This window comes from Podarcis gaigeae, assembly GCF_964106915.1.
Source record: "Podarcis gaigeae genome assembly, chromosome: 17".
NCBI lineage: Eukaryota > Metazoa > Chordata > Lepidosauria > Squamata > Lacertidae > Podarcis > Podarcis gaigeae.
The window spans coordinates 32,816,432-32,835,450 of NC_139694.1; the positions used below are offsets into that span (position 1 = coordinate 32,816,432).

At 46.9% G+C, this 19,019-nt stretch overlaps 2 protein-coding genes across 12 annotated transcripts in view; both read right to left on the reverse strand.

The window, feature by feature from the left end:
* The window catches only part of LOC310834806 (tetratricopeptide repeat protein 39A-like), a 501,953-nt gene that overhangs the window by 56,018 nt on the left and 426,916 nt on the right, over nt 1-19,019 (reverse strand). The gene's annotated exons all lie outside the window — the stretch shown is intronic.
* Nucleotides 1-19,019, reverse strand: part of NFIX (nuclear factor I X) — a 249,515-nt gene that overhangs the window by 9,817 nt on the left and 220,679 nt on the right. For 5 of the 11 annotated variants that reach the window (XM_083719286.1, XM_083719288.1, XM_083719283.1 and 2 more), the window contains 3 exons: nt 15,886-16,061; nt 12,182-12,329; nt 8,848-8,942 (listed from right to left, as the gene is read on the reverse strand). In XM_083719286.1, coding sequence (XP_083575412.1) covers nt 8,848-8,942; nt 12,182-12,329; nt 15,886-16,061 — 419 coding nt within the window. The remainder of the gene's footprint in view (nt 1-8,847; nt 8,943-12,181; nt 12,330-15,885; nt 16,062-19,019) is intronic. The other 6 variants (XM_083719291.1, XM_083719284.1, XM_083719290.1 and 3 more) reach the window with 2 other exon arrangements.

Consider the following 19,019-nt stretch of genomic DNA (forward strand, 5'->3'; position numbering starts at 1 on the left):
TAGTCTCGTTTTTTGTTCCTGACTTGTTCCTCGCTAGTGTTCCAAGCCATGATTTACCCTCACATTGCTCTGAAATACTGGTGCCCCTTCATCCCCCTTTGCTGAAAGACTCCTTTGCTAAGACTCCATTTAACAAGGAGAACGACTAATATTGCCTCTCCGGTGAAGGTAACTAACTATATGGATGACACATGCATTTCAGGGCTTTTGTCACAATTGCACTGTGCATTTGTTGGCATACGCTTAAACGTGTTAGGGTTGGAACAAGGTCACTTGCCAAAAATGGCGATCGCACATCGAGTTTCCTCTCTCCTCTTTCCATCCAGTTCAGGAAAACTTGCCTATATCCTAAGGTTATCGGCAGTGTGCTAACCTTGCCCCAGTACTACATCACCAATGTTAATGACATGGGTGGAGAAACACACAGTGTCGGTGTCAAGAAGGCTCGGGGAGCAAGCTTAACTCTGTGTGCCAGAGGGGAAAGGGGCAAAGTCGACAGCACGCTACCATTTTTGATGTTCACCAAAACATCTAACGTTGTCCCTCAGTATATACGTTTGAATACACTCCTTTCTCCAAGGGGCTCAGGGTGGCACATGTGATTGTCCCCTCCCATGTTATCTTCACAACAATCCTTCAAGGAAAGTGAAGCTGAAGGAGTGTGTGACTGGCTTAGTACATCAGAGCTCAGTGGGGATTTGAACCCAGGTCTCCCTGGTCAATGTCTGACAGCATATCTGCTAGACTACACAGGGTTTGGGCTTCTTGCCACTGTTTGCATTTGTGCTGAAACTAGACAAGGATTATTTTCTTTAGTATCTAATATGACACCTGATGTAACTTCTCCCTCTCTTTCTGTTTATCTTGCCTTTCTTGCTGCTACTCCCAAGGTGCTGCCTACTTTCGTGGAAAACGTGCAGCTCAACGCAATTTCACAGCCCTGCCTGAAGCTGTTCCTTTATCAGCAAGAAATTGTGAGCCAGAATTCAGTGAAACAGCTTTTGCTTCTCCTGCTGTTTGGAAAGACAAAAAGCTTAGCATTGGCCACCAATGCCATGGGATGTTTCCAAGTGCTGCACTAAGAGCGTTTTCTGGCTGTAGCGTTTTATATAGTGCTGTTTTGAACCTTCCCTTGAGAGAAGGTGAGTTCCAGTCCTTTACCCAACCTCACGCACCCTACTCCCACCTGCTAACTTTCTCCTGACAAATGCTGCATGATCCCTGCCCTTTGCTCTTACTCAAGGATAGGGGACGTAGTGCCCCTTGGTATGTGTTGTTGGACTCCCAACTCCCATCAGCCCCAGCCAGTATGACTGATGGTCAAGGATGACAGCAGCTGTGGTCCAGCTACACCTGAAGGGACACAGGTTCCCTGCTGCTGCTAACTGCTGCCCACAGCAACAGCCTCTTCGATGGATGGGAAGGTGAGGAGGTTCAAGTGGGAAGTTCTTCTTTCAACTTCACCCTCCTGTAAATCCCAAAGCCACACATGCTTTCTTCTTCTGGCTGCTAAAGAAGAATTTGATGCATGTTCTATATTCTTATTCTTATTCTTATTCTTATTCTTATTAGTTTAGCAGTGGGTGGAACCTCCATGCCTGGCTCCTGATCTATCTGCCACAGACTGAACAGTGCCTGGAAGTTCACAGTTCCCTCCAAGCTGAAAGGTGAGGGGCAGAGATGCAAGCTCTGCATGAAGGCACAATCTGCTCCCTGACAGTGCCAAGTAGGGTGGGGGAAGGTGACACACTGTAGATAGAATCGCCATCTGCGGCACTGAGAGAATACTGAAAGCGCTGTGGAGGAAGGGAGAGGAGGAAAGGAAGGCAGCTCCAAATAACTGGATTCTCTGGAGGAAAACGCAAGCTTTGCGAATGGCCACCAGGAGGGGCTCTGCTACCGCTATTGGGAAGCCCAGGGAGTTCTCCCTTTTTCTAGCCCCCAGCTTCTCTCTGCCTCTCTTGGGCCACTGCCAAATGCTTTCCCTGCCGATTCTGGAACTGTGGAGCTTGCCTACTTCATTGGGCAAAGCTCACCTTTATGCATCTGTTCTTAAAACCGCTTGGAAAAGGAGGCCTCGCTCCGTTTATGAGAATGTGTAGGACAGAAAGAGCAAACTTCCATTTCCTGCAGTTTTCATAGCACTAGCAGAAGCAGGAACTCAGCCTCCTCCCAACTTTCCCAGCCAGTGGTCCGCCTCCCCCTATCGCTGCAAGAGCCAAGCAGGCATTCCACCTTCCTGCAGCACTGCTTTGTCTCCACTCTCCAGACTTCGCTCCATTTCTGGAATTGAGGTCCTTGGTCAAGGTGTTTCACCATGTTATTGGGATTTCAATATACCCTACCTGGATCACTTTGGGATAGAGAGGAAAATATGTCTGCTTAACAGAAGGAAGCTTAGGACGTATGCTGAAAGGCCTATAATTGTAACATGCAGCAAAGCAAAATTGCCCGGCTCCAAAACACAGCACTATGTCAACCCACCAACCCCCACTGCCCATTGGGTACCAAACTTGGGTTTCCTGACTTCCAAAGTATATTTATTTCTACAGGTCACTTCCTGCTCTTTACCAAGGTGCTTTTTAATATTTTTTGTTCTCTCCAGCTCTTTTTGCTTCACACATCCTCTCTCCATTTGGCCAGTCCATGTTCCTTTCATAAAATAAGATGCCAGCTCTTACACCCAAGTGAATTCATGCCAGCCAACTGCATTGCTGGCCATTACTCATTGTCACAGATTCCAGCCAATCAGGTGCAGATGCACCCCCAGTCTAAATACTCCAACTGGGTAAGGCGTGCTATGATGCTAAATTTTCTAAGCCAATCATAAGGGACTAGGCAAATTACAGCATCAGAAGCAAAACCTGACATCCTCTGGTGGTGGTGGAGAACCAATACAAATTAGAGATTTGGAAACAATCAATCAAACAAAAACAAAAACAACAGCACATCATTTTGCCCGCTCCTGCTTTGTGACTGGCTAGATTTAAAAATGATGTGCTTAAAAAGCCAATCAGAATGCTGTGCCTCAGTAACAAGCCAGTCAGGAGTTGTCACTCCACCATGACAACGTCCACTTGGCAGCGAGGGATGGATCTGTCTCCATATGTCCCTTCATGTCATAGCATCTCTGCTTTCAGATGCCTTGAGCAAGCCCTCTGTAGCCACACGACTGCTCTCTCGAAACTCCATTTCTGACGGCGTATTTGAGCTGCATCTGACCATCCCGCAGCGGCATCTGCCTACACCAGCAACAGTGCAAATCTGCAGACCTTAGGGGAGCGCTTATGTGCCACTCATAAATATAGTCTGCCCTGGCAATGAGTGGGCTGCTGTGGCAAGGTATGCCCTGAGTCAGGAGAAGGAACGGCCCTGCGTCATCCTGTACTACATCACAGAAATTTCCTTGGGTGGTGGCGGCGCAGGAGAAAGTTGGCTCCACTCACCTTTCAACAGCCACCTAATTTTGCCTAGAGCAAAATTCAAAGCAAATTTGGAAGCCTCACCTCAGACAGAGACACTGGAGGAATTTCAAGTCAAGAGAGTTTCAAAGAAGACCAGCAAAATTTGGGAGTGGGGTTTCATGTATCTCTATGTGAAAAGGTGTATGGATGCATCTAAATTTGGAGCAATGCCTTGCCCATCCCTCCCCAATACAAATAGGGTCCATATAGCCATGATGCAGGCAGCCAAGTGCAAGCCGGTGGGGTCTATTGTTCTAAATGGAAAAGAGCACATGGGTGAGAGGAGTTAACTCTTTCCTCGCCTTACTCTACTTCATTGCTTCAAGCCCTTTTCTCTCCAGCCTGGCTTATTTCCAGAGTTGGGTCTGGGTTGGGACAAAAGTGTTTCAAGCAACAGAGCACACGGAGGTATGATGGGGGAGGGATGATTTTGCTTCTCTCACCCCCATGGAACAAATAGATTCCCCTCCCACATTTAACATGTCAATGGGGCAGACACATGCATAAAGAGACATGGCTGACCCACCAGGTCTAGTGTGACTTGGTGGTCCTTTTGTCCTCTTTCTTGAAGACACGTTACAGAAGTAGCCATTTGCCGCCATAATGAAAAAGAACCCTTACATCACAAAGAAGCAGGTGTGATTTTGCAGCTCCTGCCAGCCTCTGAGGGCATCTGGCTGCGATGGGTGTTTTGGCAGCTGCTGGGCGAGGGGGTACCAGGGAAGAGTGCTGCGATGATGCCAGGCCACATAATGCCTTTTGCTAGGCAGTACCTGGGAGATTTGGATTGGCATCAGCCGCATTGCTGTAATCTCTGATTTGGGCCCAGCCAGAGCCCACGAAAGGAGCAGGCAACCAGCTAGAATGGCACTGAGCTCACCAGCCACACCAACGGCAATGGGAGCTAGTTCACCTGTGGCGCTGGCATAGCCTTAGACTTTAAGCCAAGGAGGCAGCAGCCGGGTCAGTGCAAGGTTCAGCGCGCACTGTTGGCACTAAGTGAATGTTTAATAACAATGAAAGCAGTATGACCACAAGCAAAGGTCCGTCACACCTCACGGGACCTGCAGCTGTTCCTATGGGCAACAGCCAGAAGCCACAGCTGAGAGAGGGGGAACTGGCATTCTCCTCCATCTCTCGCTTGCCCAGTGCTATCTGTCTTTCTCTTCCCCTCTTTTGTCCTCCTCCATCTGCCTGAATCCAGAGTTCAGAAAAGTCACTGGTTACTGTGGTAACACCTGCCCTCCCCCCCAAAATATACTGCAGCTTAGCCAATAGAGCAAGGAATATCTCCCGCCCCCCTCCCACACACAAACAGAAAACACAAAACACACATGGGCACACTAAAGGGCCCTTGGCAAATCTAGGAGCCCACCTGGCAGAGCCTGGGTTGAAAAATACTTCGATGTTTCCCATCCGTCTTATGCATGATAGGGCAGAGCAACCCCTCCCCAGCCCCCCTAAAATCCCAGGAGGAGTGAGGGGGGGGGAATCAAAATGAATCAAAGGGTAGGTGGATGGGGTGGGGGAGTACAGCAGCTATAAAGAAAGTGATAGAAGTGCATTAAAAGAAAGAGAAGTGGGAAAGGGAGTGGGGAGAAAGCAGGGGGGGGGATGGAAAATGAAATCAATCCAGAGAGGCAAAGCAGAAAAGAATGAGAAAGCAAGAAGCAGGGAAGTTGCTGGCGGAAGTGGCCCTGCTATTCCTGAGGCCGTGCTGGGCCCTGGTCCAGCCTCGCTCTGGACCATTGTTTCCCTGCCCGGCCCCCCAAGTCCAAGTTCATCTGGGTGTGACATCATGTCTCGTTGCTCGGGGAAACCAGACGGGCCAGACGTGACATTGGTTATGGGATGGGAAGGGGAACAGATCCCATTCCTGCTCTGCTCCAGCTCTTTTGCTCACCGCCAGGGAGCAACGAAGGCTGGGAGGAAGGAAAGGCAGACCAAACCTCAGAGCAATCTTGTGAAAGAGGGCAGGCTGGATCAGTGTGTGTGTGCGTGTGTGTGTTTGTGCGTGCTAAAGCAGGTTTGCTCCAATTCTGCTTCACACAGCCGTTCTCTGCTGCTCTCTACCCTTCATGTCTCCGGCACATTCCCCTCCTTTGCTTTCTGATCATGGTACTGGCAGGGTTGAAACATTCCTAAATAATATGACACACCAGCTTGATCATTTTTTTGCTGCAGAACCAGGGCTCATTTGTTACCTAGTTGTTATGGGGTATCCTCGCAGATAGCATCTCTGCTGCAGGGAAACCACAACCTCCCAGCAATAAAACTGTTGATAGAAAAAGGTGGTTCCCCTCCCTTCTCCAGCTATCTCCCATATTTCAATTCAGAGTGGCTGGTGGTACTGTGGCTGCATGAGTGCAATGGGCAGGATATTATTAGGTTGAGCAATAAACTCCTTCGTACTCCCCACCTGCAACATGCCCACTTTGAGAACTTTTCAAAAGGCTTTACTTTTCCACCCTGATGATCAGCATCCTAATTTTGTAGCCTTTCAAAATTTGGTAGGAAAACTGCTGAAACTCTTTCCCCTAGCTTGGTTAGCAACCCCCAATTGTGGAGGGGAAAAGTCCGTTTCCCCCTATTAGTTCTTTCCATGATGGGCACTCCCAGCTCTCCCACACACCTACCAGGGAACATATTGTGCCACTAGCGTTGGATCCAAGTGGTGGCTACTTTAACAACAAGGGGAGCACATTTTCACACATGGGGCTTTGATTGGCTTCGGCTTAAATCCAACACTAGCAATAATGCCTAGTCTGTGAATCCTATTTTGCTTGTATAACACCTATTACCGTGGCACAAACAGGGCAAGACAGGCTCAGAGATGCATTTAAAGCCCCATGTGAGGAACATAGACTCATCAGCCCCTCCACATCTTCCCCCAAGAGCCTTCTGCTCTGCTGTAGAGAGCAGCTACACGAAAAACTATTGGGAACCAAACTCCAGCCCAAGAACAGGAATGGGCAGCAGAGCCTCCAAAGTGCAGCATAGATGCTCTCTGCACAGTGGTGTAGTCTGTCCATGAGTGCTACACAACTGGTCCAGACATGGAATCTTCAACACCTCACTGATTACTCTGAAATGCTGGACATATCCTTTCACTGTTGTCTCCTCCGTAGGCAGATTTATTTAGGGGAGTGTGACAAGCTTGGTTGCACTGGATGAAGAGCCTTGGGGGCACCGCAACTATGATGTAGAATGAGGACTAGAGGTGGGCAAGGGGGAGGTCTCTGAATTTTGGCGTCGCCCAGGGTGCTGCTGCAATTTGAAACCCCAAGGTCTGCCACTGCTCCCTTCTCCACTTCAATACTTTCCACAATAACTGATTGGCTGGTCAGTAAAGTAATTAAGTTGCTCAGATGGCAATGCCACCTCCTAGCTGACTCCAGGCTCCTATGCCTTTATCCCTTCCATGGGAGGCATCAAGGAACCAGTCAGATTTTCCTCCCTGCCTTGGAATCCTGCAAGGTTGCTGAGCAGTTGCCCCACCGTGCAAGGAGGGTGAAGCAGCAGCAACCCAAAGGGCAAGAGAAGGGCTTTGTGGCCTAAAAGGAGGTGGCCTTTTTAAAGTAGGGACATGATAATGGGGCAAAGAAGGTCAGTGTAGGCCAGTGTCACAATAACTGGGCTCCTCATGAATTCTTTATTTTACTCTTTTCACTATGCAATCCTCGCCTGCCCCCCACAAAAAAGTATCTCTTATAGATTGTTCTTACTTCCCAATCATGTAAGACTGGGCTCACTGCTGTTTCACATTGCAGTGGTACCTCCGGTTGCGGACGGGATCCATTCCGGAGCTCTGGTTGGATCCCGAAGTTTCCGCAACTGGAGGTGCCCATTCTGCGCATGTGTGAGGCATGGTAGAGCACTTCTGCGCATGTGCGCGTGGTGAAACCTGGAAAAACACTTCCAGGTTTGCCACGTACATATCCTGAAGGATATGTAACCAGAGGTGATCGTATGTAGAGGTACCACTGTACACTTTTGCATAGAAAATATTTCCATGCAGGAAGCAACACAAATAAAGCCTGTATCTCCATCATCACATTCATTTGAATGTTTATGAGGATGAGGAAATGACAACTTGCTGGCACATGTACGTGGCTTGCTCACTCAGGTATGCACTCACCACAATTGATGACCTACACCTTTACTGAAACACTTCCAAGTAGAGAAAAAGTATAGATCATCATGAGGAGTGCACGTGTGTCTATTTCACTAAGTGTACATGCCAGTAATTTGCTGTTTCCCAACCTGTGTAGTGACATCTATGTGACAACCTACATGTGGGTCTTGCATTTTTTCCTGCATGGAAACCTTTTCCAAGTGAAAATGCAATATGAAGCGGCCCAGAGCCCCATCTCATGGGGTGGTGAGAGAACAAATGTGTAGGCAAGGACTATTATGTGGGAAGCCTTGAGAGACCTGGATGGAGACACAGTGACCTGCCCAAGGCCACCTTATGAACTTCCTGGTTGAGCAAACTGATATGTGTCTTCTCCACCCAAATCCAACACCCTTTCCACTGAACTACAATCAAACTTGGGAGTCCTGCTTTCAGATTCTGTCTCAGTTGCAGACTTATAAGCCAAAAACACACTCTATTTGAGGGCTCACCCACACCTCCTTTTGTGCTGTGTTTCTAGGCACAAGTCTGGGCTTTGCAAGTCTGTGTCTCAGTGGGTTGTTTTTTTGTCCTGGCACTTTCGCTGGGAAAACCCATGTTTTACCGGGGAATAGGATAAAACAGCTATTAAGTTTTCTGTGGGTTGCTGTTTGCTCCAATTGAGCAGTAAAGCGCAAGTTTTCTCAGGGAAAGTGCTAGGACAAAAACAAAAAACACTCAGCCACGGACCTGGAAAACACCGACTTGTGCCTAGAAAGTGCAAAGCAAAGGTAAGTGTGGATGAGTCCTGATCCTCAGTTTCCTGTTTGGAAAACGTAGGCCTGTAACTGATGTTACAGAGTTGGCTGCAAGAGCATCAGATCTAGATAATGCCAAAGGTAATTCTGGCATTGGAAATGGGCTTGATGACATACCTACCAAATGACCCCTGGAGTCCTGGTGTTCAATTTCATTTTGTATTCTGCCTACTAAACTCTGTGTTATCCCCACCGTTCAAACGAAAGCTGAGAAGACCAACGTGCTAGCTGCCTTTCCTTCTCATTTGTGCTTTTGCTCTATTTACAGGGGAGACCGATGCATGTTGGAGCAGAAGGGTCTCAGCAGACGTGTAGGTGTCTGGCCCTGACCCTCATCCCATCCATCCCTTTAGCAGAACCACGTCCATCAACCCGCCCAACCTCCCCCACACATTGCAAGCTACATTTGAGCTACAGCCACATACAACCCCTGTGAAACTGGCCCCCCTACCTGAGATTGCTGGGGGATGTTTAGAAAGTTGCCGTCCCGGGGTCCGATGCCGACAAACCGGTTGGCAGAGGAGGAGGAGCCTGGCGCTGAGAATGCTGGAGGGGAAAGAGATGTGAGGCCGTTAGGGCCACTGGGAGAGGCTGATGGCATTGATGGTGGTCATGTCAGATGAAGGCCTGCCAGATGAGGTTCAAGACAGAAAAAAATCTAAAGAGAGACTGGGCACAACTCCTCCCACCCTCCCCAGAACAGGATAGCCACCTACAGGTTGTGAGTGCGACCTGCTGTGAAGAGGGACAAAGCTCGCTGCTTGAGAGATGGGGGTTATGGGCACTGACAGATTTGGCCAGCTTGACTGCACACACTACCCAGCAGCTCCCTGAGGGAGCAACTGTTTCTAGAGAGGCCTCAGTGAAGCCACACGTCCCAGCAACCTCTGTGGCAATTCAAGGGATCCTTGGATGCTCCTCTTCGATCAGGCGGTGCAGTCTTGTGTGAGCTTGGCCTGGATTGAGATGGAAGTAAGGGAGACTCTGGCCATCGTTCCACAGCCTTTGTTTCGCTTGAGCATGCTCGCTCTCCCCCTCTCTCTCATGGCCCAACATCTAAATCTCCTGGCCTAGTTTTCCCTTTGACCCTAGAGGTTGCCAGGGCTTCTGAGCTCAAGAGTCCTATTAGCAGCCTGAGACAAGCCTCCTGCCCAATGGCAGGGTGGATGGCATCCCCAAACATGCCCTTGTATGGGTCTGCCAGGAGATGGAGTCCCGTGGTCTGCGTGCCTCCCCTGGGCATAATGCTGTGTGCCAGAAATACTGAGCTCAGTCCTTTGGCATTTAGTGTGGTGGCAGAGGAGGGCAAAGCTCTCAGGGAGGCTGAGTGAGGGGCAGGGAACAGGCATGGGAGACTCCCCCACCCTAAAGTACAACTCCAGTATGGAAACCAGTCTGGGCCAAACCTTGCTTATGAGATTGCGAGAGGTTCTGCAATTACATGCTAACATGCATGCGCATGCATACGAGAACCCAGTGTGGCATTTCGTCTTCATACCCAGCCTCTAACAGCCAATACTCCTGGTTTCCCTAAGAGGGTTTTCTCTGTTGCTCATCTTTGTAGGAGCTTAGCAGGGAGCCAGCAGCTCTTCCTTGGTGAGTTTAAGACCTGGCTTCCAGCGGTGATTGCAGGAATTGGTAGCAAGAAGAAAAAGGTTTCCCCTGTGCTCCCTTGCCCACAATGTAACACTGGAAGAAGCACCGTGTGTCAACCTCCAGCTACCACATAGAGCTGAGCTGCACCACCAGCAGACTCATGTGGGATATCTGCTGCCGGACTGTAGTGCTTCAGGCTGTGGGTAGAGGGCTGGATATTTTAATGTTCCTCCTCTTCAAATAAATAAATAAACACACACACAAAATGAGAAAGTGAAAAAAAAGAAAGATAATGGTTCTGGGCCAGTCTTCTTGCTGACATGCTGATTTTGAACATAAGGGAGGGAGGTGATTGGTGGTTGTTGTTTTTCACATAAGGGAGTATTCAAGCAGTCATTCAATTTAAGGCTCATAACAACAGCAGCAGGAACAACAAGAGACTGTTTAGCCTACTGGTTAGGGTGTTGGACTTTGACCTGTGTGACCTGGGTTCAAATCACTACTCCAGTCATGAAGCTCCCTAGTTGACCTTGGACTAGTCACTCCCCGCTCAGGATTCACCTACCTCACAGGATTGTTGTGAGGATAAAATGGAGAGGGATTTGTGGGTCACCTTGAGCTCATTGGAGGAAAGGAAGGATATAAGTGTAATGAACAATTAATCGAATAAATAAATTCAGTTCCCACGCTTGCAGTCTGACAGGGTTCAGGCCAGCACCAGCACTTTACACTGAGTCTACTGATGATCATGTGGACTAGCTCTTAGTACCCGGAGGTGCCTGGTCTCAACCTCACAGAGAACCGCAGTGCCTCACATACTTCCTGGCTTTTTTGTTTGTTTGGATTTTTTCTTAGCCCTCCTAAACAATGGGAAAGGCAGCAACCCAGACATACGAGACTAGAGCATCTCCTGCCATGCCTAAAACCTGTTTCCCATCCCTTCGTCACTCACGTCCCCCACCCCCTGCAGCACCACCATCAGTTTAATGGAGAATATGAACAGCGTGGGAGTGAGCAATGCCATGAGCACAGATGTAGAAAAGGAGAAAAAAAAGGAAAAAGGAAAAGAAAGGGAAGGAGAGAAAACAAAAGGAAAATGGAAGTGGTAGCCGATCCTTTCTCCCAAGGGACCTCACCTAAGCCAAGAAAGTTCGCGAGTAAACTACTTCATAATGGGAGAAGCCGGGGATCCTGGCCCCCCACCCTTCCTCAAATAGGTCTGGTGGGCCCACCACGTCCCCCGAAGATGAGACAGAACCAGGCATCCTGGCTCACAACCATCGCCACCACCCTGAGTCATATAACACAGCCGCCCTCCTGAAGGTGGGACAGTCAAATGCCTGGGCTCTCATTTCTCACAACACTGGGGACATTCTCAGGGAATCCTAGTTCCCAACTTTGCCTCCGCACCCCTGCAGGCAGACGCTCTCCAGGAAAAAAAGCACAGACCACAACTTAGGGCATGACAGGAAGCTTGCTATGGATCTCAATGGAAGTTGATTTTTCAGGCACCAGATGAACACCTGTAAACACAACCCTCCCTCGTATTATGAAAAGCAAAACACCTAGCAGTAATTCTTCTTCTTCTCAGAATTTAATATGTACAGTTGATTTTCTGTCCCTTAAAAAAAGAGGAACCAACAAAAAAACCCAAAACCCAACCCTACCCAGGAGCCACCATGACAACCAACAACTTAATGAAGAATAATAATAAAAAAATTAAAGGTGTCAGAGCTTGGCAGCCTACTGCATCTTTAAACGCTGGGGGATGGGATGGAAGGTGGGAGGGTTTGATGGCAGCTGGGGGAGGGATCAGATGGGGTGTTTCAACCTTTAAAACAAGTATAAAGCACAAGACTTGATGATGACGACATGGTGCCCCCAAGCCCACCCTTTCACTCTCTCTGCTGCTTGTCCCCCTCTCACCCCTCCACTCGTCTCTCTCTAACGCTCTGCATCCCTTTCTTCTCTGAGGTGCCTCTTCCTTCCGCCTCTGCCACACCTGTGTGCATTCTTCTCTGCTTCTCCTTCTTGGCCCTTCCTCGGCTCCTCTTTCCTCCTGCTCACTACGTCCTTTCTGCCCTGCTCAACCCCTAGCGAAGGGGTTGGTGGTGTGTGAGTGGGTGGGGAAGAGGTGGATTTTTATTTTGCTTCGCTCGGTGGTTTGGGTTACGCTTGGGTCCACTTACAGGGTGACGTTGGTGTCGGCGCTCCGCCCTCTGGGTTAGTGCTGGTGGATTTTGTATCAGGCATTGGAAGGGGCACTGGTCTGGCCACAGGTGGTGGCGGCGGCAGCAAAAATGACCCCGTGACTTTGCCCTGGCCGCTACCGTTAGGCTGCGAACAACATAAATACAGTGATGCGTGAACGAGACAAGGCAACGTTAAAGATGCAGTATCTGCTGCTGGCGGCTCTTAGGGTGTTTTTGTTTGTTTTGTTTTTCAAGAGGGAAGGTCTTTTTCTCCCTCGTCTTCTTTTTTAAAAATCATATTGTGAACTTAAATCTTCCCCTTGCCTCCCTCAAGCTCTCCCTATCTCCTAACTTTCAAGCACGTACATTCTCCTTGCTTGCCACAAGAGACTCAGGCAGCCTTAATCATCATCCAGGGGCTCCCTGTGTTCCTGCTTGACTGGCAGTCTGAACAAGGATTCTTCCACTCTGATGGCAAGGCATTAAAACCAAGTTTTGACTGGAATTATGTCTTACCGCATATCACTGCAAGCTGCGTTGTCAAAGGCTACAGCTCAGTAATTAGCAATTGAATGTGCTCTCCATTGGGCACCCTGAGGCCTGGCTGGAATGGCAATGAAGCCCTAAGACAGCCCATCAACTAGGGCAGCCTGTAACTCAATATGGCTGCCCAAAGAGAACGACTGTAGTAATATGTGGCTTAGTACTGAGAGGATACTTTTTGACTCTCTTTAGCTTTCCGTCTCTAGGCTTTGGATCCTAACTATGTAGGCTTAAAGGACCATATGTACATTTTGCTCACAAAGAACCACGAGCTGATAAAATGCCTTCGTGTACATACAAGATTTCTCTTCTCCATCTCAGCAAATGCTAAACACGTCTCCAAAAATCAAGTATCTGGTCCTTAGAAAGTGTTGTGAGATTTTGTAGCAGCCACCTAGGTCCACCTTCTAGATTCGGAACCTGTAGCACCTAAATTTTAGCACTAAGCCACAGAAAGAGAAATCTTAAGACGCCTTTTAAATAATAAAGAAACCCTGAAATTCAGTTACGTCACAGAGCTGGTGAGCTGGGGATACAAGAAAACACCTCATGTATCACAAATCTAATTTCAGCAGCTTTGGAAAAACTGTTTTCCCAGCTCAGTTTTCCCCTGCCATGTGGATGTATCAGGAAGTGAAGGAATGGTGGTTATAGGACCCCATATGTCAAGATTTATGACAAGTCCGTGGAAAGAGCATGGAATTCCTGGGTAGGACTTAAATCAGAGAAAGTTTTGAAGGTGTGGCATCTGAAGTGATTTTATTGGCTCCTTACTTTTGTTAGCCCTGAAAAGAAACAGCGGCCATTGCTCCCTTCTTCAGCAACCATAGCAAATGGATCCCCCTGAATCTCTTCTGCAACCCACCAACTTTATTTCCTTGGCTTTCTTGGTCTTCCTACACCATCAGATTCTCTAATCTGGCTAAGGTCCTAGCAGGATTCAAGGGATGACCATCTTCATTCTGCATGGGTGTCCAATGCTATGTGCTCTCAGTGAAGCAGGAGCCAACATGGGATACAAGGATTACGTACACCATGAGGACGAGCCATCACAAGCCTTTTCATGGCGACGCCTTGGCTTTCAGTTTGGCCAGTGTTTCTATTGCGTGATCTCTGTAGCAGTTTCACTGCTACTCCAGACGCTCTGGTGAATGGTGGAGACTCTTGGCTAAACCAGAACAGTTAAATCTAACTTGGAAACTATGCTAGGTTTGACCAAAGACAAAGAGTGCTGGGGAACCTTAGAAACTTAGCAGCTTGGCTTGGTGTTTTTGCTGCCTTGTGGCAACATGGCTACTCTTCCAAAATATTTCTTGGTAGGCTAAAGGCTCTTTGGAGCTTGTGCCAGCTGGGTTGCTTCCACACTAGCCCTTTATTCTGAAATTGCCATTCTCTGTTCACCTTTTAAAAACAAGGAGTCCACGTAATATTGTTGCCAAATCCTTGCTTCCCAGCACCGTCTGTGAAGCCATCCTGAGTTTTTCAAACCTAATATACAGCCATTTTTAAGATGTAAAAGGTAATTGTAGCACCACTCTTGACAGGCAAGGTGTTACTGATGTGTTTAAGGGTTACTGTGCTTTTAATCAAAAGCTTCTTGTTTGTAGATTCAGTCATTGCTTTGTTTTCAGTGCAGCTGTGGGATAGTAAGGAACTATCCCTTTACTCAGCTTCTGTTTCCTATGATGTATTGTGTGTGTGTGTTACACTATTGATTTACTTGCATTATTTTTTCTTTTCTTTCTGAGGGCAAACTATTGTTATTCTGCTATAAAGCGAAGAAAAGGAGATGAGGGAAATAGAAGGAAACCAGTATTTTAAAGCACACTTACTCTGCAGGAAATAGAAGCTGATTAATTATGGGGCAATTCACCACCAAACAAGAAGTGATAAAATGGGCAAAATATACAAGGATGATACTTTTAATTAGCATTATAGGGAAACATCTGCTCGATGTGACTGACTTGTGCATAAATAGCATTATAGAAGAATCTTGATCATAGGATAGGGTATTTTGCTGGTTAACATTATAGTATACCATTTGGCAGTTCAGTTTCAATTTCACTTCTAGGAAATGATGGTAAAGCAGAGGTCTAGTATGGAAGCAACTTTGGTCCAATATCTTCATTAAAAGGAGGCTTAAAGATGAAGAACATTTCTCTTCCAATATTCTTCTTAGCCTGCAAAACTTGTACTGGGCTGATGCATTACAGGATGTGGGAGGCAATACTGCATCTCATCGCAATGCTGCTTCCTCACATGCCAGTCAGAAGGGCTCCCTTTGACTACCTCTGAGGTGAAACTTATCACCTAAAGCATATTTTCTAGTACGAACCAAGAACTTGAGGTACATTTCAAACCTTCGTCTCAGAAGGTCCCACTTTCTGAAGCCCACGGTGCACGGAAAAGTTCCATCTTCTAGGTACATGAATTCTTCTGCCATCTAACAATTCTGCAAAACCTGACATCTCTGAATCCTGCCACTCTGTAACCTTCACCAATTCCACAGAGGTTCCACATTCTAGCATGTGCTCGGTACAGCCCTCTGGGATCTCCTCCTGTACCACAGAATCCAGAATACTCCAGGTTTTAGAACACTCAAAGCCCTTCAGAAATATATCCTATGAAAAGAGGGTGGCAGATAGGAGAGGGGCAAGAAAATGGGGCAACAGGGGGAAAAGCCTGTCTGGGCCATACAGACATGCGCCCTCCCTTTGGAGGTCATGTCCCACACAAGGCGGAATGACAAGCAGAAAAGAAGCCCGTCTTCTGAATAAATTATATTCCTCTTATCCACCCTCCAAAGCAAGCTCCAATATCCTCAGTGCCCTCAGGGCAGTTCTCCCTAGCCTGAACGTTGTAACTTGGAACCCTGTCTATTTTCAGAGGCCAATGTCAGCTGCCAAGAGCAAGCCAGTGTCAGTCAGACCGTTCCTTCGAGAGAAAAAGACCCTGTTTCTTCCAGACCCAGGGGCCTTGGTAATCCTGCCTCCTGTGCTACTGACTTCCATGTGCCCTAGGCAAGCAGGTAGACAGGCAGACAGGCAGAGGGAGGGAGGGAGGGAGACAAAGAGGGGTAGGAGGTGGAGAAGGGTTGTAGGGTGGGGGTTTCTGGTTGGACAGGCTGGCATCCCTGGGCTGAGGTGCATGGCTCTTACCTGCCCGGAGCCCTGGCCTGAGCCGTCCGAGCATACAAACTGCACAAATTCCTTCAGCGAGTCCTGGCCGTGGTGGTGGTGGTAGCGGATGGTCGGGTGTGTGAAGTAGGGGCTGGACTGCTGGATGATGGAGGTTGATGGGAAGTGCAGGGCCGAGGCTGTGGCACGGGGGCTTCCTGGAGAGTGTAAGGACAGATGGACAGAAGCAGAGAGAGAGAGAGAGAGACAGAGAGAGACAGAGAGAGGGAAGGGGGGGACAGAAAGAGATGTCAGTAACAACCCCATGCCATGCTGCTTCCATTCTACACAGCCCAACTAATGCTTATACTCAACAGAAACACCCACCCCGACATCCTTGCTATAAGGGGAAGGGGCGCCATTTTGTCTCATTTGTTGGAATTGAGGGTTCTCTCAACCCTGGCAGGGTGAGGAAACTGCTCTTTTTTCACAAGAACACAGGTGGGCGAGAATTTGCAAAGATGTGAAAGCAGATGCAGAGGGATCTGAGCAGGGCATGCCACACACCTGTGTGTGTTACGCATCTTGCGTGTCTTCCATATCCGTGCATGTTTACCTATCAGCATGCAATAAGTGTGTGTGTCTCTCTGTTTTTCTCTCTCCATATATATATATACCATACACACATACATACATACATACATACATACACACACACAGCAGCCATTGAGGGCTTTGCTTATAACCTTTGCTTATAACCTTTGCTTATGTGCATGTATCCCCCATCATATTTTGGGACAAGATGTTGAAGTCCTCTGCCTTAAATCTCTATTTTTTTTACACAATTGTTTTAATCAACGCCGCCACCACCCGTCATCAAAATAAAGTACAAGCACAGGAAGCTACATTTTTAAAATATTCACCTACAATTACCATGCCCTCTCCCATCCTTTTATGCCCTTTATTCTTTCCCCTCCTCCTCCCCGCATCTAATTTAAGATTATTAGCTCATTAGGACAAGGACTTGTCTTATTCCACTTGCATTGCATTGTACATTGGAGGCACTTTACAAATAAATATAATGACAATAACACCTAACTTTCCCCCAAGCACACAAGGGCAAAAGGGCAAGACATATTCCTCTCCTTGGGAATAACTGGAACATTAGTAACTAACAGGGAAATGGGGAAGGGGAGTCAGCAAAGGAACCAGCTGTTGTGGACTGGGGATTGACTCTCCTGTGTGGCTGAAGTTCCTCCTACACACTGATACACAACTAGACAGATGGTGGAACAGGGAATATGGATGATAGCAAGGCAGTTACACAGAATAACTGGCTGCTGGCTGCATTGGGCAGGTAGAATCATGGCAGGAAACTTGTTCTCTGTGGCAGCTAAATGCAAAGGAAGATGGAATGGGCTAAAATGAAAGGTGGCAGGATTAATATTATTTTAAATTGAGCAAAGAAATTGCAACAAAATTGAGCAAAGAAATTGCAACAAAACTCAGCCAATGAAGACTGCTCTCAAAGGTGATTAGGGAGCAACATCAATGAAAAAAGCAGCAGCATAAAACTAGGGATCTGTTCATGAGAAATCTCAGCTTAGGGATGCAATTTTTGAAACTCTTCATGTTGAGCTTATCTGCATGAATCTTTTCTAATTCTCGTGTCGCTCCTTGATCACAATGAAAAGCGAGTTAATTCTTTATCAGTTCTGCTAGAAATACAAACATTTACTGCATATTATATGCATTATTATACACATTATTGTATGTATATGTTGTATATACATGTTGTATATATGTATATGTTGTATATGTTGTATACATATATGCGTGTATATGTATGCACACACACAAAATTATCCTGCAGAAATGAAGTCTGACTCTTTTATACATATTGTATGCATAATCTACATATTTTTGTGTATAATTGTGCATATAATTATTCAGATGTTAAAAAGCAAAACTACCGAAAATGCACAAGCAGCTCAGTTGCGAATGGGTGCTTGATGCAAGAGCCAGTCCAAGAGGAGCATGGCTCCATCAGATAAGAAATGCCAAATTCAGTGTCTAAATCTCTTTAAAACAAATTTGTCCTCTACTGAGCATTTTGCAGTTCCTGATCAGCAGACAAAACAGCTTCAAAGGGTTGACTGAATAGGACTATGGAGAAGATTTGTCCTGCCACAATACTGAGAGTATCATTACAGCTGGATTGTTCCCTGCAATCTTTTAAAAATACTTCTGGGGGATCATATACAATTTAAGCTGCAATCCTATACACACTTACCTGGAAGCAGATTCCACACCCGGATTTACTTCTGAGTAGGCATGTATAGGATTGTAATTGTTAGGCAATTACAAGCCAATTTCAAACTTGCCAGTCCTGTGCAATGTGGTTGAGCAAACAGTGGTGGGAGGGATTGGGAACAAAAAAAAATAAAAATGTTCCATCATCTCAGAGGGTGATAACTGCTAGAGAACAAGGCAGGGTGTGCTTACTGGCCAGTTCTCTCCACAGGGAGATCCACCAAACTACATATGTGCTTCACTTCAATCTTCATTGTTATGCAAAAATTATGTGACTGTTTCACCCAACATTTTCTTTTTCAATGAAATGCTGGGGGAAGGTGTTTTAACTCATTCTCCTCTCATACAGTAGCTGGGGGACATTTTTTATTTGGAAAATGGGATGGGGCAGGACATTGTTGCTCAGCTAAACTGGTAGCCCCCCACAGCTGCATTTCATTAAAAGAGAACAACTTGGGAAATTCAGTTCCGTACTGGATCCTCTGCATAAAATGAACTCTGGCCCTTAGTTTCTGTTGACAACTCATTCCCTGAGTCTTTCCCAAAAAATTCCATGGCCCAATGTTTAATGCATTCTTTGGTTTGTTTGCTTTTTAAAAAATGTATGTTTTGTACTATTTCATAAATTATTTTTATGGCTTTAAAATAATGGGTTTTTTATAAATATTTTGTGTGTGTTGTGTTTGAGTATTTCTGTAAATAGAATCAGTGACTTTCTGCTGCCCGGAAGCTTTTTAAAAGCTATACTGACAACTTCACACACTGCTGCATTCCTTCAAGTCACTCCTGCGTGTTCAGATTGAGGAGGAAATGTGCTGTCCAGCAGCAACCAGGTCAAAGGCAAGATGCCACTCCCCTTGTTC